The 27,179-nt window shown below is 39.6% G+C and overlaps 1 protein-coding gene across 1 annotated transcript in view; it reads left to right on the top strand.

The window, feature by feature from the left end:
- ANXA3 (annexin A3) overlaps positions 1-26,204 on the top strand; it is a 52,998-nt gene extending 26,794 nt beyond the window's left edge. Inside the window, exons 5-13 of the mRNA XM_042984323.1 lie at positions 1,678-1,791; positions 5,460-5,550; positions 9,417-9,496; positions 12,607-12,663; positions 13,061-13,154; positions 14,816-14,911; positions 15,841-15,899; positions 17,943-18,065; positions 25,641-26,204. Of these exons, the coding sequence (XP_042840257.1) occupies positions 1,678-1,791; positions 5,460-5,550; positions 9,417-9,496; positions 12,607-12,663; positions 13,061-13,154; positions 14,816-14,911; positions 15,841-15,899; positions 17,943-18,065; positions 25,641-25,700 (774 nt within the window). The 3' untranslated portion in view covers positions 25,701-26,204. The remainder of the gene's footprint in view (positions 1-1,677; positions 1,792-5,459; positions 5,551-9,416; positions 9,497-12,606; positions 12,664-13,060; positions 13,155-14,815; positions 14,912-15,840; positions 15,900-17,942; positions 18,066-25,640) is intronic.
- Positions 26,205-27,179: the final 975 nt, after the last annotated feature.

Raw genomic sequence — 27,179 nt, 5'->3', positions numbered from 1 at the left:
AGCATTACAGACAGAAGGCCCAGCAAATGCAAAAGCCCTGAGGCAAAAACAAGCCGGGAATATTTAAGAAACAAAAAGACTTCCAATATGGCAGAAGTGTGGAGAATAGAGGGAGCAGATGGGAAAGATGCCATGGGGGGGGGGGGGAGATTTCAAATATGCTGGGCCTTGCCGTCTTGCTACAGAGTTTAGGTTTTACTCTAAGAACAACAGAGAATCATTGAAAGTCTGTAAGCAAGAGAATACTGTAAACTAATTTATATTTTCAAAAGATCATTTTAGCTTCTGTGGCTAACAAACTGTGGTGGGAAAAGAGTGGTAACAGAGCAGTCAGCCTGCTGAGTCCAGGTGAGGACTGAGGGTGTATAGTGACCATCCACAGGCAGCTCAGGCATCACCTCCTGGCAGTGTTTTCCACACCCCCGGACTCTATGAAGACACCCTTCGTAATGTTTAACCTTCACACTTTATCAGATACTTAACATATTATACTGAAATTTTATCTTCAAATATTTCTGGTTTTCCTATTAGAGTATAATATCCTAGGAGTAAAGATTTTTAACTCACCTTTAAAAGCCTACCACAGAGCAGGTGCCCAGTAAATGTCTGTCAAATTTAATGAATTGCCAAGCTTCTCAAAAAGGCAAAACACTCACGTATAGGGAACATGAATGATCCATTGGCCTTTCAGTATTTCCAAAATATGGAGGAAGGAAGGATGGAGGTGAAGGGTGACCCCATTTCTCACAGTGGGATGGAATGAGAGCATGTGAAGGAGGATTCAGTTGGGAAGTCCTGGGTTGAGGACAGATGGTAATAACAGTTTAGCATTTAGAGAGGAAACACCCTGTGGCGATTAAAGTGGAGCTAGTGACCCTTGGCTCTCTCCCATTTGTTTTGCCTGTTCCCCACCCACTAGGCCCCCCAGTGGCATGGTAGATGTTGGTATGTATCCACATTGTCATAGCAGTCTGGGAGGCTGCCAGCCTCTGTCTCAGAGCTGAAAATAATCAGCAGCAAGAAAATAATAATTCAATAACACTCCTTTGAATATTGAAAATAAAAACCACATTACCTGCCTTCAAGCAGGGAAGATGGACTGTACTTATGTAATAAGTGAAAACAGTGCCAAGGGACAATACTAAGTAATAGGTGCCCCATTACATTCAGGGTTTTCCCTGCTGTTGCCAGGAAACTGCTTTTGATGGCTTGTGGTTCCACACTCTTAGCAGAGGCAAGTGACCGCCACTGTCCTCTGTTCCCTTTTCTCTCCAGAGTTCTTTAGCGGTCACTGAGAAACAAGGAATCGAGCAACTACCCATGAATCTGGGTGTGAATTACAGAGCTCCTCTTCCTCTTCTTCCCCCCACCCCAACCCAAGTATTGAGAGCATCTTTGGTGTGGGAAATGCATTGTGATACACAGTTCCTATCAGTGGCACTCATGTAACCCTTTCCATTGGCTTTCCTTCAGAAAACCTATAAAACAGAACATGTTGGAAGCAGTCACAAAATGCAGATTAAATCCTTAGAAATAGTTCACCATTTCCTTTTATTCCCTGTGACTTGGCATGTTTTTGTTTGAATTGATACATATGTTTATCTTTCACTATGTGACTCTAAAGAAAGAGAAAGGAAAAGTATTTCACACTTTCTTCTTTGGGGTTCTTTATCTTAGGAACTGAAAGATGACTTGAAGGGTGATCTCTCTGGCCACTTTAAGGAACTCATGGTGGCCCTTGTGACTCCTCCAGCCATGTTTGATGCGAAGCAGCTGAAGAAATCCATGAAGGTATGAGCCCAGTCTGAGCCATTTCCACCTGAGATTTGACTATGTCATCAAGAGTAGTGACTTTCTTCCAGTGCACACTTGAGACATGGGTGTAAAAAGGACAGATTGGATGTCATTTTGATGCTATACTATCCGAGTGGTAGAACAATACTGAAATGGGGAACGGTTGTGGAACCTTGAGCCCACATGTTCCTGGGCTGAAAGGATATTGTCGTATCCTAATTCTGTTTCCATGGTTTTTGACCCAAAGAGTCAAATTCTCTACTTTGTTGTCATTGAGAGTAAATGGCACCATCATCAACCCCATTGCTTAGGTCAGAAACCCAAAGGAATCTTTGATCCCTTGCTTTCCCTCACTCTTCAAAGCTCCCAAATCTGTCTGCAAGTCCATCTATCAGAAATGTGTGCAGGGCGCCTGGGTGGCTCAGTTGGTTAAGCGTCCAACTCTTGGTTTCAGCTCAGGTCATGATCTCATGATTCATGAGTTTGAGCCCCATGTCGGGTCCTGCCTTGACAGTGAAGAGCCTGCTTAGGATTCTCTCTCCTTCTCTCCCTGCCCCACCCTAGCTCACATGCTTGTTCACGTGCTTGCATGCACGTGCACACTCTCTCTCTCAAAATAAAAAGAAAGAAAGAAAGAAAGAAAGAAAGAAAGAAAGAAAGAAAGAAAGAAAGAAATGTGTGCATGTCTCTCAGGATTCATTGCTACCATTCTACTTCAACCACCACCATCTCTTGACTGGACCATATCAATAGCTTTCTAGTTGGTCCTTTTGCCTCTATTTTTGCCCACTTGAAATCCATTCACCACAGAATAGCCAAAATTATTTTTATAAAGTCATTTTTGGAATCATATTATACTATTCACCTGCATAAATCTCCAATGGCTTTGAATACTTAAAATCCAAACTTCTTACTATGACCTTCATCACCCATCACAGTCTGGCTCCTATCTCTTGACTTCTTAAAAATTCTATCTGTGCTGGTCAGGGTTTCCCAGAGAAGCAGAAGCAGTAGGCAGGAGATATATATTACTAGATTTATTGCAAGGAATTGGTTACATAATGATGGAACTGGCTGGCCAGATCCAAAATCTGTAGGGCAGGCTGGAACTCTAAGCACAAGCTGGAGCTGTTGCCCGCAGATGGAATTTCTTCTTCTTCAGAGAAGCCTCAGCTCTGCTCTGAAAGCCTTTCAACTAAGTTGGGTCCACCTGAAATATCTAAGATGATCTCCTTTACTTAAAGACACTCAATAATGGACTTTAGTTATGTCTACAGAATACCTTCACAGCAAACCTAGATTTGTGTTTGATTGAGTTAACTGAGGACTGTAGCCTGGCCAAGTTGATAAAGTTCCATAAAACTGCCCATCACACCCTCTCCTCCCTCTCCCCCGATTCAGTACTATAGCTACACCGGCCTTCTCTCTGCTGCTTGAACATTCTAAGCTTATTCCTACCTTGAGGTCTTTATACATGATGTTCTTTCCATCTGGAATGTTTCCCTCCACATATTTTCTATCAATTCACTCAGTTTAATTTTCTTAATTGCACCTAATACCATCTAAAATTATGTCGTTTATTTTTTGCTATTTGTTTATTTTTTTTTCTATCCAATTAAAAGGTATATCTCCATCATAACAGGGAACCTCATCAGTTTTGGTCTGCATCTTCTGAAATGAAGTAGGTGCTCAATGCATTTGTTGAGAGGAAGGAAGGAGTCTATATCTGAGGCATAAGCTGTATTCTGCCTCCTTATCAGAGATAGGAGATATTTTTCTTTTCTGTGGAAGACGTAGGGGCACCCAAGAAGCAGATGCCAAGATGGGATGAGACACACAAGAGATTTCCTGGGGAAAATCTTTTTTTTTTTTTAATGCTTATTCATTTTTTGAGAGACCGAGAGAGACAGAGCATGAGTGGGGCAGGGGCAGAGAGAAATGGAAACACAGAATCTGAAGCAGGCTCCAGGCTCTGAGCTCCCAGCACAGAGCCCGATGCAAGGCTTGAATTCATTAACTGCAGGATCATGACTGAGCCGAAGTTGGCCACTTAACTGATTGAGCCACCCAGCACCCTCCTCCCTGGGGGAGATCTTATGAGGGATAAAGAAGTGTCAGAGCAGGGTAAGTTGGGTGAAGCTTCAGATGGCAATACAGGGCTTACACACATGACAGAGGGACAGAAGTAGGCTCAGATAGGAGGAGCCTCCGTGCACAGGGCAGCTCGAAGAAAACCATGGCAGGCCGATGGGGAGCTCCAAAGCAAAGATTGCCCTTTGGAGAAGTCCTACACCGGGCAGAAATGGCCCAGCTCCAGTACCCCTTCCATGTTGAGTCACTTGCTGAGACAGCTTGGAGGGAGAATAGCCTTTTTGTGAACCACGTGGCAGATCCAGAGCTATGGCAGTTGGAGGCTATCAACCAACTATGTTCTTTGCAGCAGATTCTCTTAAAATGAAGTCTGAGTGGTGCATTTCTGTGACTGCCACATGGGGGGCAGTTTAACAGGTACAATAATAAGGATTAGATTCACCAATAAAGATTCAAAAACTTTCTGTCTTATGCAAAAGAAATCCAAAGTAAGCAGTCCAGAGCTGGGTGTCAGGACACTATCATTATCAGGCACTCAGGCTCCTTCTATCTTGAGGTTTGTCCATCTTCAGCCTGTAGATTACACTTTTTGGCTAAAGATGGCAACTCAAGATCCAGGCAATATGTCTTTACCCCAGTCAGCTAAAAAGAATAAGAGACAAAGAAGGGTTCATTCCCTCTCTTTAAGGATTCTCAGAAATCGTATGTGGTATTTACATATATTCTATCACTCATAATTTAGTCATATGAACAAACCTAGCTCTAAGGGAGGCTAGGGAGTAATATAGTATCTATTTGGGTAGCTATGTGCTAAGTTATAAATTAAGGGTTTTATTATAAGCAAAGAGGGTAAAAGAGATGGGGTCCATTCAGTTTTGCCGTGAACCTAAAACTGATCTAAAAAATAGTCTGTTTTTAAATTAATTAATTAATTAATTAATTAAAATGGAGAGATGTTGAGGGCAGCTAGGAATCTGTGCCACAGAGGGACAGAATTCAGCCTCTTTTCATAAGCTGCATCAACATTATTTGATCAAGTGCTAGTGTAAATGGCTTTTCATAGAGTCACAGTGTGATTCAGTGACCTCAGTATAAATCAAGGCTCAGGGTAACTAGTCCCCAGGTCAACTAGGCCCATGACACACATTACTGAGCCTTTAAAAATCTCCCTATATGAAGATGATACCTGCTGACCATCTAGTGCAATGGTAGAAGGATGAACCCATTCAAAAGAATTGCAGAGCCCTTAATAAACATAATGGTGTGTTCAAATGCTCACTTCTGATCTTGAATGGCATAGGCTTTTCCCTTTGTGCTATTTCTTTCTGCAATTATTCAATTTATTCTTTACACTAGAGTAGGACATTTTCTTCAAAATGTTGGTGTCAGTTTAGATGATTTGTGTTATTTTTGTACTAAAGTATGTGGAAAAATTAGAAAACTATAGCAATATGCAACCTTATGTGGATTTACTAAAACTTCTTTTCATCTGTATAAAACAAGATATCAAGCCTGAAATGCATGAAATTAAGTGTTTTAAGTATTCTAAAAATAGATTTCTTTTTTCTTTTTAGGGTGTCGGAACAAGCGAACATGCATTGATTGAAATCCTCACCACCAGAACAAGCAGGCAGATGAAGGAGATCTCCCAAGCCTACTATACAGGTAGTCTTATTTTCTGCTTACTTTTCCCACTGTCCACACACATATGAGCCAATGTTGCTTTTCCGAGACACCCACCACGCTCTTCTTCGCAAGGCATTTGGGGAAGGCAAGACATAAAAAGGAGGATACATTCTAAAATGGGCTAAATGTGGATTTTCAGAGAAATTTTGAATATGACCCAAGCTAGAAACTGCTGCATAACAATGGCATTGACATTTCTCATTTATAACATTACAGCTATAGGGGATTTTGCCCTTGGCAATCACTATTTATTGAACCAACTATTTTCATCAATGTAAGATTTCATCAAATCATGGTATATTAATATTATATATTAAAAACCGCTCAGATTAGCCTCATGATTTTTGGTGTGGAAAATGAGATGAACCATTTAGAGAATGTGTTGAGCGTGTGGATTCAGTATAATTAGCTCAAGTCCTAATAGTCTGTCAGCTGTGACATAGACTACCGAGGGTTAATTCTGACAGACTACCGAGGGTTAGCATGACTACACAAGTTAAAGCACAGCCCCCACAGGACTACCCTCACTTCAGACACCAGCCACAAGCTCAGTGCTCCCAGGCTGCGTGCCCTTCTGACCAAACGGCTACACATTTAGGGGTTCTCACTACTTCCTCGGGTTCAATAGCTCACTAAAATGACTCACAGAACTTAAGAAAGCATTATACAGTCAACCCCTGAACAACGTGAGGGTTAGGTGCACCGACTACCAGCACAGTTCAAAATCCATGTACAACTTTTGACTCCCTCAAAACCTAACTGCTAATAGCCTGCTGTTGACCAGAAGCCTTACTGGTAACATAAACAGTCAATTAACACATACTTTGTATGTTATATGTATTATATACTGTGTTCTTATAATAAAGTAAGCTGGAGTTAAGAAAATGGTTTTAAGAAAATCACAAGGAGGGGCATTTGGGAAGCTCAGGAGGTTGAGCGTCCGAATTTGGCTCAGGTCATGATCTCATGGTTCGTGAATTTGAGCCCCACCTTGGGCTTACTGCTGTCAGCGCAGTGCCCACTTCAGATCCTCTGTCCCCCTCTGTCTCTGCCCCTCCCCTGCTCACGTTTTCTCTCTCGCTCTCAAAAATGAATAAACATTGAAACAAACAAAAAAGGGAAATCGTAAGGAAGAAAAAATACATTTACAAAATTGTACTGCATTTGTTGAAAACACCCACATATAGGTAGACTGTGCAGCTCACACCCATGTTGTTCACGGGTCAGTTGTACTTACAATTACAATTCTACTTGAAAGAGTAGAAATGAGGACCAGCCAAGTGAAGACATTCAGAGGAGACGTCTGAGAGGGTCCCAAACACAAAGCTTCCGTGTTCTCTGGATGTATCTCCTTCCCGGCACATCGATATGTAATTACCAACCAGGGAAACTCCTTGGATCTTTGGTATCCAGCTTTTATTAAGGATTCATTACATAGGCATGACTGGTTGCATAACTGGCCACACGATTGAACTCCATCTCCAGTCCCCCTCCTTTCACTGCAGGTCAGGCTGACATCATGTGGCTCAAAGCCCCAACCCTTCTAAATCACATGGTTGGTCTTTCTGGTGGGACCAGCCCCTACCGTGAGTTGTCTTGTTAGCATAAATTCAGCTGTGGTTTGTGGGCACCTGCCACGAATAACAGACATTCCTATTATTTGGGAAATTCCAAGGATTTAAAAGTTACCAGCTAGGAACCAGAACAAAGACCAGCCCAAATTCTGTATTATACAACAGCCCTCTGTAGCCCCCTCCAAGTACCCCAAGGGAACCACAGTTTCTATGTTTCTGTATCAGAGAGGTTCTGCAGTAGAAGTCCAGAGAAGGGATATACTGGCTCTTAGATGGGTGTCAGATAGGTCACTTTGAGAAATTCTCATTAGAACGTAAATACCTTCACTTAGCTTAATGACAGGTAAGTGACTATTTTACTCATGTGCTCATAAGGGCTCCATTCAAACGGAATCAGCACTAGGCATTTTAACAGAATTTAACATAGAGAATTGTTTAAACACTTTTTTTGGAGGACTGAAAAAGCTAAAAGGGAACACAGGGATGATACAGAGGTATAAACAAACCCCAGGGCTGGAACAACAAGGGAAAGAAGTTGGAGTTTTCAGGAACTAGAAGCTCAGGGGAGGGGTATCACCTGGCCATTGTTGGTGCCTCAGGGGCTCAGTGGAGAGATTTAAGGAACCAGAGTTCCGATCTCTGCAAAAGGGCTGCATCTGGCTGGAGCTGGCACCCTCCATGCTAAGTGACTTTTTCTAGGCGCCTGGAGCCAACTGCTGCTGCCAGGATTAAAGACCTTCACTGGTTTGCACTGACATGAGTAGCAAACAACTAACCTGTTCTGCTCTCCCCTGCCTTCCAGTCTCCCTCTACCCGCCCCCTTCCCCAGTGGTGGACCTAACAGGGAGTTGGGGCAGGGGAGAGGGGTACACAAGAGAAGTATAATTTGCAGTGTCCCAATCCCAGCTCCAGAAAGTAAGGTATAGAAGGTTGAATTTGGAGTAGATGAGATAATTGCTTAATAATAGCCATAAACAGGTACATTGTAGGTGTTTAAAATATTTGGTTCTCTGAGTTCAATGAGATTTGCATATAAAAAAGTCATCAGAGCCAGAGACTGTATCCCAAGGTGACTTGTTACTTCTGGGTATTTCTTAGAAGAGTTACTACTCCATGAGTTGACTTGCCACTTGATGGATTTCTGGGGTCCAGCGTCTATGTATAAACAACCCTAAGACGTAAGCTCTATGAGGGCAGGAACTTTGTCTGGTTTTGTTCACTGCTGTAGCTCCAGTGGCCAGAACAATGGGGAATAAATTCAAATATGCATTGAATGAATATCCTCAAGATTGAGATTGTCGTCTTAAGAGCCAAGTGAAAGTTCTAGCTTTTAGGATTGTTGTTTTGCAGGTATGAACTGTGGTAGTAGTTCAAAGTTATCAGAGGCCCCTATATCTCTGTGAGATAAGCTCTCTAAGGCTATAAGGAATGGGACAGCATTTAGGTTACCTTGATTAATAGGGATTAATGATACATAAGAAGTAAAAGAAGAAAACAGTCTTAATCATGTGTAGCTAAGCTTTACGGAGATGAGATTCAGGACACAGCATTAACCTGGAGACTCAGCCCTCTTGTCCCTCCCTCAATATCAGGCATTCATTGCTCCCTGTGCTAATGTTTCTGGTACAGTAACTCTTTTCCCTTTCTGCTTCTACTGTTCTCGAGAGCACCAAGTAACTTCTCTCCCCTTACCACATGGTGTTTGTCTCCATAGGCTTTTATTTGCTGCATGGTTTATGGTTTTTCTTGACTTCTGTTTTGTGCCTTTTTCCTTAGGGTCTTTCCACCTCTCTGTTGTTGTACTGTCTTTGACTCTTTTTCTGTACAGCTCACTCCCTAAGAGAAGATTCAATGGGCTAAAAGGAAAGCTGAGAATGTAGTCTTTAAGTTGTGTGAATTATGTCCTGTTCAAGGTCCATGTTCTAGTACTGAAGAAGAAGGAAATAGTAATTGGAAGGCAAACTAGCAGCTTGCCCACACTAGCTTTTCCATTATCCATATTTTAATGCCACTGTCAGATAAAATGGACCATGATTTGACCCAAAAAGGCAATTCTTTCTGTTCTTACACATCTGCCACCACACACAACATGGTAATAGTTATGAGAAGAACGTGTCCGTATCAGAAGAGAACCAGCAAGATGAAAAAAAGAGGTAAGATTTATTTTATCAGGTACTCACTCCTTGGCAAAGTTGACATTTAAGCTTTTCTCTGTTTTGTAATAATGTTTTTCAGTTTGTCAAGGTTTAATTTATTCTTATTTGGTTTCAGTATATAAGAAGAGTCTTGGAGATGACATTAGTTCGGAAACATCTGGAGATTTCCGGAAAGCTCTATTGACTTTGGCAGATGTAAGTTTTTATTTTTTCTTAACTGCCCGATAAGCTGCATGCTTAATGATAATTTCTAGGGAGTTTAAAAATAACCAAACTAAGACAATGAGATTGCAATTCTCCTTATGAAATAATACATTCGTTTTACATTTTCATTTCTGGACTCCAAAGAATATTTATTTCTTTTGTTGGTATTTAAATTAAGTAGGAAGCATGATACAGAAAATTTTTCTTCAGAAATGGGTATATCAGCCTCTGGATTAAAAACAAACAAACAAAAAGACTTGCAATGGGTTGCCTGGATGGCTCAGTTGGTGAAGCCTCCGACTTTGGCTCAGGTCATGATCTCACAGTTCGTAGGTTTGAGCCCCATGTTGGGCTCTGTGCTGATAGCTCAGAGCCTGGAACCTGCTTTGGATTCTGTGTATCCTTCTCTCTCTGCCCCTCCCCCACTTGTGCTCTGTCTCTCTCTCTCTCAAAAATAAATTTTAAAAAATTAAAGATTTTTTTAAAAGTCTTAAAAAAAAGACTTGTGAAAACAAAAACAAAAACACGATTGCTGCAACTTTATGGTTGCCGCCTTTGGAAGAGTTGCTAAACCATTCGTCAGCGTGTGACCAAATGAGCCCACATCTAGCTCTCTCTTCTTAGGAGGCTCATGACTTTATAATAAAGGTGGTAAGGTCAAGGGTGAGATATAACCACATGTGTGTACATGAGAGGAGGTAATTTAAGCCATATCTCACTGGCCCCTTTCGGCTGATTTACACAGCTCTTTACATGTGACGAAGTCCCAACGCTGGTCTCAGCCTGCGGGTAGAAATAGTACTTGTCGAAGTGAGGCATTATGCCACAAGAAAACAGTTTATCCTAATTATGGTTTCAGTTACTTCCAATGGTGAAAACCTTAAAGGTCGACCTGACAAAGCCAAATTGATGAGGCATTGCTGCAAACATGCACTCGCACAGGTTTGTGTGCAAGAGCACACACGCGTTTGTGCACGCACAGGAGCACACAACCTCCACAAGAGGCAATTGCAGAGTAGGACTTCAGGCCAGGTGTTTAGACTCAAACTGCCCTGAACTCTCACGCTCCTTGGCTGCCTAGTAGCTTTATTTAGACAAGTTACTTTAAGCCTTAAAACTTCTGTTTTCACATCTGTAAAACTAAAATAACAAGAGTACCAACCTCGGGGGCTGTTGTGAAGATAAAGAGAGAGAGCGCCTGTGTGTAAAGTACATAGCACCTGAAAAGATCGAGACGTGGTGGCGGTGGCTTATTAGCAGTAGTACCATTGACAGTCAGCATTTTTTTTTTTAAGTTTATTTATTTATTTTGAGAGCAAGAAAGAGAGCAGAGGAGGGGCAGAGAGAGAGAATCCCAAGCAGGCTCTGCACTGTCAGCGCAGAGCCTGATGCAGGGCTTGAACTCACAAGCTGAGATCATGATCTGAGCTGAAGTCAAGAGTCACAAACTCAACCAGATGCCCCGATAGTCAGCATTTTTTTTTCCTGGAGCAGAGTGTGCAATTAAACGGAATAAAAAGGCAAACTAACAGCGGAGTGGCAGCAGCACTGAAAAGGAAAATGAAAGAAACCACGTGGAAATCAGACAAACACACAAGGACCTAATGTCTGCAAATGGGAATAAATGTGCTTTAAAAATATTACGGCCAAACATGCCATTCACCTACAATTCTCAAAATAATTCCGGCAATCCTCTTTCCTATCTCCCCTCTTTCTGTAGTGTGCTGAGTTTCCCTGCACAAGCACACATGCACTTAGCCACAGAGCCCTCAGTGTTAGAGTTCAAGGGTTTTGTCTTTTTAATAGACTTTATTTGTCAGAGAAATGTTAGACTTCCAGAAAAATGGAGCAGAAAGTACAGAGTTCCCTTATGCCCCTCACAGTTTCCCCTGCTATTAATATCTTGCATGGTGTAGTATATTGTAATTGGTGATTGAATACTGCTACATTATTATTATTATTGTTATTATTAACTAGAGTCCATAGTGGACATTAAGATTCACTCATGGGTTTGGACAAATGGATGATGTCATGTATCCACCGTTACAGTATCACACAGAATAGTTTTACTGCCCTAAAATTCCTACACTCCAGCTCTTCATCCTTCTCCTCCTCCCTTCAAAACCCTGCCTAACACTGGTCTTTTTACTGTCTCTATTGTTTTGCCTTTTCCAGCATGACATATGATGGGAACCACACAGTATGTTGTCTCTTCAGACTGACTTCTTACATTTAGTAATATGCTAAGTGTCTTTCATGGCTTGATAACTCTTTTCCTTTTTATCGCCGAATACTGTTCCATTGTGTGGATATATGACAGTTTGTTTCACCCGTTGAAGGGCATCTTGGTTTCTTCCAAGTTTGGACAATTAGGTATAGAAACTTCTGCAAACATCCATGTACAGGTTTTTGTGTGGACTTCAATTTGGTCAGTGTCAAGGAGCACAGTGGCTGGATTATGGTTAAAGTGTGATTGGTTTTGTGAGACATGTCCAGACTGTCAAAGTGGCTGTATCGATTTGCATTCCCACAAGCAAGGAATGACAGTTCCTGTTGTTCCAAATCCTTTGGTGTTGTCAGTGTTTTGGATTTTAGCCATTTTCTAATAGGTATGTAGTGGTATCTCATTTATTTTTTTATTTTCTATTCCCTAATGGCCTATGATATTGAGCATCTTTTCATGTGCTTTCTTGCCAACTGTATTTCTGATATCTGGGCAGATCTCTTGCCCATTTTAAAAGTAGGTTTTCATTATTTTATGTGAGTGTCTAGAGCTCTTTATGTTTTCTGGATGTAAATCCTGTACTAGATGTGTGTTTGTAAATATTTTTCCCAGTCTGTGGCTTGTGTTTTCATTCCCTTAAGATCTTTGAGTTTTCAGAAGAGGAAAACGAGGCTCAGAAAATTGTGTGATTTGCTACAAATATCATGGCTGATGAGTAGCAGAGCCACAACGGGAGCCCCAAGTGCCTGATTCCTCTGTGTTTCCTGGCCTCTGCTGGAGAAAAAAAATCTCTAAAACATCCTGTTGATTGGAATACCGAGTCTTAGAGTCTTCTTTATTTAAGAGGATTACCTTTGTTTGCATCTTCCCTGTTTAGGGCAGAAGAGATGAAAGTCTAAACGTGGATGAGCAGCTGGCCAAAAAGGATGCCCAGGTCAGTAATAGAGCAAAGAAAACATCTCCTGTAACCTTTTTCCTCCTTGACTGCCTTTTCATTCATTTGGCATCACTGGCTGTCTTCTCCTGTCCTCTCTGAAGGAGAAGCCTGAAGGCTGGGCATCACCCACCCTAGCCCTCTGCCTTCCCCAGTGGTGGGTATTATTCTTATGGCTCCAGCCACCCTCTTAGATACCTAGTTTGCTAACAGTGGAATGGTGAGAGACTTGGAAAAGAGGTTATCTCCCTGAACTCTACAACCAAGGACCTCCTCTTGTCATTCCATACCCTCTGAGAAGGAGGAGGAGGAGGAGAGAGAGAGAGAGAGAGAGAGAGAGAGAGAGAGATTGATTGTGTCCATAATAACATTCTAGGTCTTCCTTTTTATCCAATAGATTCTCTATAATGCTGGGGAGAACAGATGGGGTACAGATGAAGATAAATTCACCGAGATCCTGTGTTTAAGGAGTTTTCCTCAACTGAAACTGAGTATGCACTCACATTACAATCCTTTTTGCTTTGTGTTGTATTTGCAAATGTTTTTTGGCTTAATATACAAAATTATGTAAAATGAAGTTAAAAATAGCAAAGTCTATTCCATTTGCATGTATAAATACTTCAGGAAAAAAAAAAAACATGGGGGAGCTGTGTTCCAACTCAAGATACAACTGACACTGCTCTTGTCTTCCCCTCCAGGTTGAGTACATCACTCACTAGTGACGGGTAACAGATGGGAGAAGATGGCAAGGAGAAAGAAAGGGGGAGCCCTCTGGGGTGAGAGGAGAGAGGAGTATTCTAATGGTATTCAGGAAGCTGAGGCAATGCTTCCAACGCAATTAGCCACTTCCCTAGTTAGCCACTTCCCAGCAAAACCAGGCATTGTGGGTGAGAGTATCTTAATGCATTAATGAGAATGAATATTCAGCTTTTTCTGAAATAAAGCAAATTGGGGAAAGGGGAGCATAGTTTTTTTGCTTAGGCCGACTATTACATGGAACTGCTAAGCACCCACCTCCTCATTCATGTATCTCCCTGAACCACCTGGAAGCAACAGCACCCAGAAGCCCAGAAGTCCATTCGCTGTGAATAGCTGAGTGTGGCTCCCAGGTGTCGGTCAATAGAGCAACCGCAGCACATGACTAGGCTTATGCTGAGTTTATGGAAAAATGAGGAAGCATAAGGATATTACTGTGACTTTTTAATTCTGAAATTGCCCTTCCTTGATTTTGGCATTAAAATTTCACTTATTTTATAAAATAATGGTAATAGTGTATTATAGTTCCTTTATTAATATCTTTATTTGAAACATAAAAACCAAACAATCCTAGATTTCTCTCCAAAATTTTTTTTTTCAAAATTTACTTGGCTTACAAAGTATGCCTACATACTTAGGGACGTATGTGTGGGTTTTGCTTTGGGGCAAAAACGGATCAGGAAATCTGAATGCCTTCTGGTAAGTGTGAGTAGGCCATGCTGCCTTTGGGGATGACTTACTCAGCAGAAAGAAATCTTCATAATTAAGATTTCATTAGCAGATAAAACATATTTGACTAATGACCACACTGTTGTTCCCAGGTGCTGCTATAATTTAAAAGTAGCCCATTGCCCTAGATAAATCATTTTTCATTTAACCTTTCAGGTGATTTTAAATTCCATCAGCCTGGGAAGCGGGAGGAGAGAAGACAGAATGAGATCATTGAAGAAAATGGCCAATGAAGTTTAGGTTTTATTGCAGATGATTCTTTTTTAATTTTTTTGTTAACATTTATTTATTTTTGAGAGACAGAGAGAGACAGAACACGAGTGGGGAGGGGTGGGGGGGTGGACACAGAATTTGAAGCAGGCTCTAGGCTCTGAGCTGTCAGTACAGAGCCCGACATGAGGCTAGAACTCATGGACCCTGAGATCATGACCTGAGCTGAAGTGGGACGCTTAACCGACTGAGCCACCCAGGCGCCCCAACTGCAGATGATTTTTTTTTAAAAGAAACAACAAAAACTTCCATGTTCAAGTTTTGATTGTTTGAAGAAGGAGTTTTTGAGTTTGACATTTAACAACTTGATTTGCTGCATATCAAATAAAAAAATCAGAATATATTCAAGTGTGGTCAACTGGGATGCTTTAAATATTTTTATGGTGTTGCTTTCTAGCATTTGATGAATATAGAAATATTAGCCAGAAGGACATTGAGGACAGCATAAAAGGAGAATTATCTGGGCATTTTGAAGACTTACTGCTGGCCATAGGTAAGCCCTTGAGTGTTTGTAAACTGAGTTACTTTGCACTTGTTTTAAACTGATGTGAAGATTAGCTCCTTTCCTGTAGGAATCCTGAGTGATGCATCTTTATGCTCCCATATCCCCTAGCACAGTCCATGGTACACACGATATGTTCAACAAATATTGTTAAATGGATGCATGAAGCAGTTATCTTTATAGGTTTTACTTTGCCTTTTAACTTTGTATTGGTTTGTCACCACGCTTGGGTTGTAAACTCCCTGAAAGATGAAAATATTGCATTTATATTGCCATTTTTTGGGGGGCTTGTTGAAAGACTGAGCAACTAAGCCAATTTAGTGATTCATCATATTTGGTTATTTTTGGAAGATATCAATGGCTTCCCAAAACTGAGCCCCGGTCAGAGCTATAGGTCTTCTCCCTCTTGGCCATGCCAACCAGGAGTATCGAACAGAAGGTCAGTCACAGACCAAATCTGTTCCTAGAGACATGTGAATTAAGGAGCAGACGCAAAACACTGTTACATAAGTGGATGGGTCTTCTCAATGAGGTCTCTGCCTCGTTGTTATTTGTCAGCAGTTAAAGATGCTAGAAGCAGAACAAAGGTACACCCTAGGGAGTTAGCGGTGTAAGCGTAGGTGTTGCTGTGTCTGGGAGTTGGAGATGAGTCGGCTGCTGTGGGAGTTTCTCTGGCAGGTAATTTTATTTTCCTCATGACTAAAGGTAAATTACTGTGCTAACGTTCTGTGCAAATATGACGTGATAAGCCTCTGAAATTCAGGTGAAGCATTCCCCTCTTCATTCTCAATAAAAGCCAGTGGTGACGAGGGGGTAGAGTGGTATGGTTACTCAAAGAATCTTTTTAAAAAATATATTACCACAGATTGACTCAGTTTCCATTAAATGAAACTGAACATTACTTTGCTTTTTTATAACAGTCCGTTGTGCCAGAAGCATGCCTGCCTTTTTAGCTGAAAGACTGCATCAAGCTTTAAAGGTTTGTCTGGAAATTTCATATACATTCTTATTCTCCCTCAAGAAGAATATGAAAAGTATTGCATAATATTGATGGAATTTCATGTTTCTTTTCTCCTTTGATGAGTTCTTTTTTGTAGCTAAATTGTCTACTAATTTGTCTCATAGGTAGAGAGTATCCTAATCCTTATAGAGACAGGTACAGTGACGTGTTGACTAAATCGTTTCCTCCACTTCACAGTATATGCAGGCAGTAAAAGTTGTTTCAGAACACCAAGACTCAAGCCTGACTCATTAGATCCAGTGGCCTCTCAAACTGCCTTTCTTAAACTAAACCAAGCTGAGTCAGTAGCCTTTCGTGCCATAGAAACCCTGGGTTTCCTTGTCTATTTACCGCTGATAGATGGTGAGGTCTCTGAGTACAGGCATTTTTCTTGCTCTCTTCTATCTTCAGACCTTTGCACTGAGCCTGGAACTTTAGAAGATGCTTACTTCAGGGTCTTCACTGGAAATTTCCTATAAAGGTCCACATGTGCCTTAAAAGTTATGTTCAGAGTGAACACGCCAAGTCCCTCACCTCACCCCCCACCCAAAGGTGCTTCCTGTCCTGTGTTCAGTCACCTCAGTGGATAGCCCCAACAGGAACCAGCCTTGCCCTACTTTCTGAAGTTATACCATTCACCCTATCTTTGTCCCCCATGCCTCAGCCACCTTGGCCTTCTTTCTGTCCTTGACTATGCCAAATGTCTTCCCCCATCAGAGTCTTTGAGTTTGTTGCCCTCTCTCCCTGGAATGTACCTTCTCCAGATCTACCTCTGGCTGGCTCCTTCTCACCTTTCAGGTCACCTCCTGAGAGAGATCTTTCCTGACTAAACAGGTCAGTTTGCTTCCTTTCAGTCACACCCCATTATGTAATTCTTACTACTATTTACATAAACATGTTAATTTTCTTTACTGTCCATCTCCATCCATTAGAATGTAAACTCCATGCAAATAGAGATATAATCTGTGCTGTTCACTACCGTATGCACAGTACATGGAGCAACGTCTGATATGTAGTAGATGTTCAGTAACTGTTTGTTGGATGAATGAAGAAATGAATAGTGTCAATATCCACCTAACTGCTCAGCAAGAAATTTTACACTTTTCTCCCTCCTTCATTCTCCCCAAATGATACATCCCTAAATTTTGTCAATATACCCTTGTAAGCACCCCTTAAATCTACACATTTTCTCCATTCCTACCACCATTATTCTAGGTCAGGCCATCATGAGCTCTCTTCTTGTTACACAGTCACCCCTGGATGGGTCCCAAGGCTTGTAGTCGCATTCTGTTCTCTGTATCCCACTCTTGCCCTGCAATCCCATCTGCATGCTTCTGTCAAAGGGATTTCCTGAAACATAAATCTGATCTGCTTTCAACACTGTCATGTTCAACAGATTGCAGTTGTTCTCCACATTTGGGGTAAAGTCAGAATTTCATTCGTGGTTTACAAGGTCCAGCCTTTTCAGACACATTTCTTGCTATTATTCTTCCCCATTATTTATGCATCCTTGAATGTGGCATTCTTTCTTGGCCTGAACCTTCATGCATGCTGTCTCCTCTCTTGGAACATTTTTCCCCCTCTCTATGTGAGCCCTACCTTCTTTTCATCTGGCTGATTATTTAGGCCCCAGCTCAAATATCCGTTTCCCAGACAGACTTTTCCTAATTCTTGATCTATTTTAGGCTCTCCTTACATATGCTCCCATAGTACCCAATATTTCCCATATGTTGGATTATATTGTAATGGCTTGTTTTCTTGCCTGTATCCTTTACAAAATTGAAAGCTTAAAAAGGGTATCTCGTTTTTGTTTTTGACATTTTGCATGGTGATGGCACACAGTAAATGCTCAATAAATATTTCTTGAATATATGAATGATAAAATTTGATGACAAACGAGTGGAGAAGAGTCACTGTGGTTGAATATTTTGTGCAGCATTATCTATTTCCTGTAAGTATAGATCTATGTATTGTTTTGCGGCCAGTGAGATTTGTATTGTGGACACCTGTATTTCTTAACAGGGTGTTGGAACTGATGAGTTTACTCTGAACCGAATAATGGTTTCCAGATCGGAAATTGACCTTTTGGACATTCGAGCAGAGTTTAAGAAGCATTATGGGTATTCCCTATATTCAGCAATTAAAGTAAGTCTCCCCTCGAAAGTAGTAAAACACATATTGCCTTTTTCTACTCATCTTCTTTCCTGCATACTCTGTAAACATAGAGATAGGTGACTCAGTTTTCTTACTCCCTGTCAATGCATGAATGTGTTTTCCGAGTTTAAAATAGTGATAGCATAGGAGCGCCTGGGTGTCTCAGTTGGTTGAGTGTCCGACTTCGGCTCAGGTCATGATCTCATGGCTTGTGAGTTCAAGCCCCGCATCAGGCTCTGTGCTGACAGCCCTGAGCCTGGAGCCTGCTCCAGATTCTGTGTCTCCCTCTCTCTGCCCCTCCCCCACTCACGCTCTCAAAAATGAATAAATGTTAAATGAGCACTGGGTGTTGTATGTAAGTGACGAACCACGGGAATCTACCCCCAAAACCAAAAGCACACTGTACACACTATGTTAGCCAATTTGACAACAAATTATATTAAAAAAATAAAAATAAATAAAGTGTACAACTTGAGGAATTGGAAAAAAAATTTTTAATAGTGATGGCATAAATAAACAAATGAATGAACAAATAAATAAATACATAAATAATAGTGATAACAAAATGTCTCCCAAAGATAGTGATTATTTTTCAGCTCCAAAATCCCAGGCACATAACAGACACTCAACATTTTCTTTTAGGTTTAGTGACCATTAATTGTCCTTCTTCTTTGAATTATATGTGCAAATCAGTTACCTATATTTTATATTGTATTCTTATTTATTTATAGTCTTATTTATTTCAATTTTTCTTTATGACAATAGAAGGAAATAAAAATACATGTTTTAAAGTTCCTATTTTTAATGGAAGTATAGTTGGCATACAATGTCCCATTAGTTTCAGGTGTGCAGCATAGTTAAATCTCCTCTTGTTTTACTCAAAACATAGACAGCATGGTTCTGCACTGTGGAACTCTTTTCATTTCAGTTTATAGGAAGTTTTCTCATTCTTTTTAACAACTGCACATCATTCCATTGCTTATGTATTCGCACCCACCATATCGATAGATGTTTCCAGTTTCTTGCTGCTACAAACAATTGAATGATGTTGTGCTATGCATGCCCAATTTCATGAGGTGCAAGTGTATCTAAGGGATACAGTCCCATACGCCAGTAGGATTGCTGAGGCAGATGTAAATACATTCGTAATCCTGGTAAATGTTACCAGTGCACTTCCCTTTGCACATCATGTAGTCAACTCGATTCATTCACCAAAACGAATCCTATTTTTCTTTCAGCCAGAGCTTTTGTTTTTACGCTAAACCTTTGCAGAAGGTGCTGCATGCTGAAGTGGAAATTGAGGAACTTATTCAACAAGGCACCTCTCAGACTGTGCCTGGGGCTTAGCACAGATTTCATCAGTTCACACTCAATGCAATTTGAATCGATTCTGACACATCACAATAGTTTCAATCAACACAGGAAGATTTAATAATGTTAACCATATTGTACTTACTAAGGCAGAAAAGTAGACTCATACATTTTATAAAGATTGCCAGTAACAAGGTTGAAACATAAAGAAGGCCTTCAGTTCACCCTCAGCAAACTGGAAAATTAAATTAACCATTAGTTCTCCCTCCCGCAGTAGTCTGGCTAATTGAGGCTTATTATATTAGGAAATATCTAAACTATGCCTGCCTTGATAGAAAAGAAAAATCCCTGGCTAAAGAATTCAGTTTGTAATTTAAAATTACATAAGGTTTCTTCATTTCTATCACCTAAGGTACATTTTTTTAAATGAAATGTTGGGTTGGATCAGGGAAAAAAATAGAGAGCTTAATTAAACTATTTCAATAATCAATAAGTATAAAACAAATTACAAAGGAGACCAAAGACCTACCTCCCCCAAAATCCCAGGCTCGGATAGACTCACAGGTGAACTTCACCAAACTTTCAAGGAACAAATCTTATACAAGTTGTACCAGAAAACAGGAAAGGTGAAAGCTGCCTAATTCATTTTATGAATTTAGTATAATCTTGATTCCAAAGATATAGGATAAAGAAAATTACAAATTCATGTCACTTATGAACATAGATAGCAAAGAGTAAAATATTGACTGAATGTATCAGTTTAAATTTTTTTTTAACGTTTATTTATTATTGAAAGAGAGAGTCAGAGCCTGAGCAGGGGAGGGGCAGAAAGAGGGGGAGACATAGAATCTGAAGCAGGCTGCAAGCTCTGAGCTGTCAGCACAGAGCCCGAAGCGGGGCTCAAACTCACAAACTGCAAGATCATGACCTGACCTGAAGTGGGACGCTTAACCAACTCAGCCACCCAGGGTCCCCCGAATGTATCAGTTTATCAAAAAAAATAACGCATCAAAATCAAGTGAGGTTTAATCCAGGAATGAAAGAATGGCTCAACATCAGAAAATTAATATGATTGCCCACATTGCACACATATAAAAGATAATTATATAATTATTTCAATATTTTCAGAAAAAGCTTTTGAAAAGGGCCAATACCTATTTATGATAAAAACATTTACCAAATTAAGAATAGAAGCAAACCTCCTTAAATTGATAAAGCTTACATACCAACATATTATAACAAATACATATTTATACTCGGTGGAGAAACTTTAGATGCAATTCCTTTAAGATAAGGATCAGAACAATAATATTCCCTACATACTAATACATACCACGCTACTACTACCATTAATATACCTTAATGCTATCTTACAGAGGACTAGGGGTCCTGGACAGTATTGGAAAGGAAGAAAAAAATATGTGTAAAGATTCAAAGGGAAGTGTTGAAGCTTCCGTTATTTTCAGTAGATACAATCATCTTTCTAGAAAAAATCAACAGGAATTATAAATTATTATCAGTAATAAAAATTCCACAGTGTTGCCAGTTAAAGATCAACCTGTAAAAATTAATAGTCCTTCTTAGACTATATAATCAGAATTAAGCTACCATTCATAATAGAAACAAAAACTATATAACTCTATGGAGAAAACTTTAAGACTGTTCTAAAGAGCATAAAATATGTCAGTAAATGGAGAGCTGGTTCATATCACTTGAGTAATATGATAGGATATTATAAAGATGTCAGTAATTCCTCAAAGTAAGCCATATAAATCAAATGCAATTTCGATCAATATTCCAGCTAGATTTCTTTGAGGAACTTGGTTAACTTACTCTAATATTTATGTGAAGGAATAAAGATTCATGATTAATCAACCTTGAATAAGAGTAAAGGGGCACCTGGGTGACTCAGTCGGTTAAGCATCCCACTTTGGCTCAGGTCATGATCTCACAGTTCATGGGTTCAAGCCCCACGTTGGGCTCTACGCTGATAGCTGAGAGCCTGGAACCTGCTTCTGATTCTGTGTTTCCCTCTGTCTCTCTGCTCCTCCCCTGCTTGTGTTCTCTTTCGCAAAAATAAATAAATAAACTTAAAAAAAAAATAAGAGTAAAGATAGGGAAAGGGCTAGTCCTATTAGAGACTGACATGGTACAAAGCCATTATTGTTTTAAGTGTAGTTTTGGAGTAAGAACAGACAAATTAAGCAATGGAACAGAATGGAGACCTTAGAGACAAATTCAATTGTTTGTGGAAACTCATAGGATAGAGGGAACACCATAAATCAGTAGGGAAGGGACAGATAATTTAGTAAAAATGTATTTGGGAAATCTGGTCGATTCTACAGTGAAAAATAAAACTGGATCCTGCCCAACCCCATATCATTGGTAAACTGCAGATGAACTAAAAACCCAAAGATAAAAGATAAAATTAGAAAGTTAATCCAAGAAAATACAAGAGTTACCTTTGTGACCCAGGAGCAAGGAAAGAATTTTTAAATAAAACTTCAGAAGCACAAATCACATTGCAAAAATGACAAACAAAAGAAAATGTGTTATTAAGTATACTATTAAGTATAACATTATTATTAAGTAATCTCGTTACATTTTCAATACTGACACATAGGATTTTTTTGATGTTTAAATTTCTATAATTCTAAATTATAGAATTAAATTAAATTAAATTAAATTTCTATAATTCTAAATTTCTATAATTGCATATCACCCGACTTTTGGTTCTGCCTCCTCTTCCTTCTGCCTATAGTTTGGACATTTTTCTGCTCATTTTTCTGCTCATTACACCTTTCTGGTGTTGGTGATTGGTGGGGGAGAGGAGGAGAGAGAGAGAGAGAGAATAGGAAACACAAATGTGTCCCTCTCATTACTTAGTAGTAAGACATTAATACAAAATTTGGATAAAATTACATTAATAAGATTTCACTGAGCAACAAACTAAGTAGCTATTTAATAAATAGTACAATTCCAAGGTCTTAATGGAAATCATAGTAGCCATCCTCAACACATAGTCTATGTGGAGATTTGAGGTGACCATAAGTAAGATAATTAGAAGAATATACTATAAACAACATACAATTAAATTAAATACTGTGGTACAGAGGAGAGCAACACAGGAATTCAGAGTAAAGAAGTTTGGGGTTAGATAGGGAATGTTTCTTGGGGAAGTGGGTCTTGAGCCTACCTTTGAGGTTTAATAAGCTTGTGTTGAGTGCCTCCTGTGGGCCAGGTGCTATGCTGCTCAACAGGGACTCAGGTGAATGCTCTAGAAATGTATGTATGGTTAGGAGTAGGAGGGACAGAAGCAGTAAGGCACTTGATTGATGAGGCGATCTACCTTGGGGAATACTGAAAAACAAAATCCAACTGGCAAGATGAATTCAGATGAAAGAGAGTTTTGAGGTCACAGAATTTGTATTTCATTCATCCACTAGAGATATTTACTAAATGCATATTATGTACCTGGATCAGAGTTACAATTACAAGCAAAGAAAAAAAAAGTTTCCCCGTCCTTATGGAATTACAAATAAATGTAAAGTTACAACTATGTCAAATGTAAAGGAAAGAGATACAGTGCTGTCAGACCATAGGATAGGGATAGGAAAAGCTTCCGTGAAGAAGTTATGATTGAGTTCTAAAAATGAGTAGACAAAGGTTGTGGGGTTGGAGAATCAGTAAAGCATTTCAACAAAAGGAAAAGGAATTACAAGGGGAAAGACCTCATGGTAAAGAAACATAATGAGAAATAAGGCTGAAGGGACCAGATCACCCAGGACCATTTGTCAACCTTTGAAGATTTTGTCTTGAGCCCAAGAACCTTGAAGAGTTTTCCACTTAAGTGCATAGTGTCATGATCAGAAGTACATTTTGAAAAGATGCCTGTGATCACAGACAATGCATTGGAGAGAAGAAGGAAGAGATTTGGGGGTGTTGAGTTCTTTTATTAGTCATATTGGAGCTGCTACAACTGGGGATTGCAAAGTAATAATGCAAAGAGATCAAAGAGCAAAGGCTCAAAAGATATTTAGGAATTAAAACTTAGGGGACTTGTTGTGTTACCTTGGTAGAAGGAACAACAAAGAAAAGGTGTCAAGGATGACTTCCAGGTTTCTAACTTGGGAACAGATAGTGATGCCATTCCCTGCACGAAGGTCAGGCTTTAGGTGTGTTTGTTTGTTTGTTTGTTTGTTTGTTTTTGTTTTTTTACTTTTCTTTTTTGGGAATGGGGGAGAAGTTCATGAGTTTGGTTTTACACGTGTTGAGTTAGAGATGTCTTCGAAACATGGAAGTGGAATTGTCATGTCAGGAGCTAGTGGTATAAGATATATTTTCAGAGTCAGTTATGTTACTGAATAGTTGGACGTGAATGAAAATCCTCTAAGGAGAAAATATAGGTAAGAGTATAGAAGAGAAGAAATATAAAAGAGAAAAAAGCTTAGAATTGAGAACAGTAAGAATTAACAGTGGGAGAACACAGGTGAGGAATCTAGAGCCAAGGAAACTAGTGACAAGAGATGGGAGCCTAAAGCAGATTTGTCATGGTCAGAATGGAAAAAGGAATAACGTAAAAACCACTGCAAAGAAATAATTGGCAGGATGGATTAAATGTAGAGAATAAAAGATGGGATCAAAGTTGGGAGAAGAAAGAATCAGTGGTACCACTGTTAAAATACACCAACACAGACATTTAACTTCTTAAGAGCAATGAATATGGCCTAATTCGGAAGACATAAATTATGTTCAAAGGCTTTGAAAATACATTAACTTTTTTGTGGTTGTAAAATTTCTAGAATAGCCATTTGACTAGAAGGCATAAAGGTATAGAGGTAGAAGAAAGGATGAACATTTGTTTAGTACTGAGAATGGATCTGCATTTTATGTTAAGCTACTTGGACGTATTTTCTTTTTCTTAAATTTTTTTTTAATGTTTATTTATTTTTGAGACAGAGAGAGAGTGAGAGACAGAGTGCGAGCAGGGGAGGGGCAGAGAGGGAGGGAGACACAGAATCTGAAGCAGGCTCCAGGCTCTGAGCTGTCAGCACAGAGCCCGACGCGGGGCTCAAACCCATGAGCTGTATGTAAGACCATGACCTGAGCTGATGTCAGACACTTACCCGACTGAGCCACCCAGGCACCTGTAACTACTTGGATGTATTTTCTTGTCTAACTGATAGAACCGCTAATAATTGTTTACAACTTGGTCGGAGATGGTAAAGGGAGCTGTTTTAACACCCAGTGAGAGCACTGTTGGTTTATCTGCAGTTCCAGAGATTATTACATCTGGCAGAGCAAAACTTGGAAAGCCCAACAGAGGAAGAACCACAGTCTATATAAAATAAGAGAATGTATATTAACGCCTATTGTGTCTCATTGTGAAAGCAACACATAACCTCTAAATAACCTTTCTTCATTGTGTCTTTTGCATTACTGCTTACTCTAATATTTATCCTGGTGTGAAACTTGGGTGTAAGAAGTGCTCACTGTTTGAGTTGCCTTGAATAAAATGAGAATAGTGTGAGGATTTTAAACAGTCTAGATTAAAAGCCAAGTTTTACCTCCAATGCTATGCAAAAGTTTTACCTGTTTTGCCTAGCAAACATGGCATCTTTGTACACAAGCCTGAATCTCACACGTTGTCTGTCTAAACAAAGATCTTTTTCGGCTAGCCTAGGGGAAAGGAACTGAGAAGTATGCACTTTGGGAATGTCAGGCAATGTAGTATGGTGTTAAGGGGCCAGGCCCTACCTGTTCATTAGTCTCTATATGATTTCCTAACCTCTGTTTTTCTCATTTTATCTGTCTATTAAATGGACATACTTAGGCTACCTACTGCATAGGGTCATAAGGGTTATAAGGTTAAAGTAGTTAACCCTTCCAAGAGCAAGTGTTTGATGAATATTAATATGTTATTAAGTTTATCATTTTTAAAGTTTTGTTAGAAACGTAATATTATGTAATGTTACATAATCGATGCAATCTTATTTTTCAAATCCAAATTGAAATTTAACTGCCATGAATCAGGAAGAATTTAAACATTATATATTGTAAAGAAGATGCTAGGCTGGAACATAAGCACACTCAGGTATGAATGAATAACAGAATTACAGATGGATTTCACAAAATAGGACAAGTCATGAGTCTCACCCCACTGAATCACCCAGAACTGTGGGATTTCATTCGTTTTGGTCCCCTCATTATTTATGCTATATCTGTCCTTCTCTCCATCGGTCCTGTTCCTTACAGTCAGATACTTCTGGAAACTATGAAACCACGCTCTTGAAGATCTGTGGAAGAGATGACTGAGTGAAGAACGCAATCTCCGAAGGCCGCTGCTCCCACAACGGGCCTTTCCAACAGCTCTTACTCCTTTCTCAGAGTTTTGAAAACCCCAAGCAAGCGTAAACAGCAACCTGTTTTCCTAACACACACTTCCATCGTTCCATAATAACGACAAAAAGTGATTCTAGCAGAGCATCTCAGCATCATGTAGGAATTCATAAATGAAATTTTTAAGTGGTATTAAGGATCTACTAATACAAGATAAATTATATTTCAGCTTAGGAAGTGAGAACCTTTGCAGAATTCTAACACATTGAATGTGTAAGCAGCATTAATAAAAGCTGTTGCCTTTGTTAAAGGTAATTTGTCTGTTTTTTAGCCCATACCAACATTGTCTTGCTGGTCGCTAACAATTAATGATATTTTAAAACGCATTTTTGTTATAAAAGCTATTGCTGCTTTACTTTATGTATTACCTTATTAATCGCATTTATCTTTAAGAAAGGAATAAAATGAATGTAATCCTGGCCTGCTCTTTCTAGTTGTGATCAAGCTATAGGAGTGGCAGTGCATGATAAGTTATTTCAGCCCCCGGAAAACATCTGCTGAACTATTAATCTAACCACTTCCTGTCAAAATGGCAAGCATGAATTGTAGTTGTTTCATGCTAAATACTACTTTCCCAGAATGGCTATGTAGAATCAATTCTTTAAAGTTTCTTTTCCTCTAAAATAAGTTGGCAAAACTATGCATTTAAAGAAAATCCTTCATGTTATCTTTGAAAGGGACCTAATATCAAATACCTTGACTAATATGAAATATATGAGGTAAAACTTTCCAGTTGGAGTTATCAGTCTGGACTTGAATAGAAATGATAAATGTATGAGAACTAAAAATAGGGATGTGTGAATCCAGAGCTTTTAATCAATGCATTCCACTGGCAAACATTCTGAGAACTTTCAGAAGGAGAGCAAATTATTTCTTGTTCTGGGATTTCCAGACTGCATACAGGAAAAAAGCACAAAGATTGAGAGTCAGGCACACCTGCCAGTTTTGACTTCCTGCCCTACCGCTTACTAGTTCTGTGACCCTGAAAACTTCTAAACCCTGCTAAACCGAAGTTTTCTCATCTGTAAAATGGTGATAATTATAGCACCTACCTTTCTCATAGGGTGTTTAAAAGATTAAGAAAGATAATGCCTTTGAAGCACTTAGCCCTATGGTTAAGTGCTCAATTACCAAGTTATTATTATTATTACCAAGCAACATCAAAACGACCATGACAGCGTTGCAGCGTTCTTCAACAGACTTCGGTTTATCTACCACGTGCCAAGCTCTGTGCTAAGTAGGTATTGGATGCACCAAGGGGACTGAGACTCATTTCCTTTCGCCAAGGACCTTAAAATCTGTTCAGGGAGCATGGCGTGTGCATATAATCACAGCACAAATGTACCACGTGCATTGAGGGAAATAACATTGTGTAAGAAACGGAAGTGGTATGGA

This window comes from Panthera tigris, chromosome B1 (assembly GCF_018350195.1).
Source record: "Panthera tigris isolate Pti1 chromosome B1, P.tigris_Pti1_mat1.1, whole genome shotgun sequence".
NCBI classification, from domain to species: Eukaryota; Metazoa; Chordata; class Mammalia; order Carnivora; family Felidae; genus Panthera; species Panthera tigris.
The sequence above is the reverse complement of the archived record's forward strand: the minus strand, read 5'-3'. Positions and strand labels throughout refer to the sequence as shown.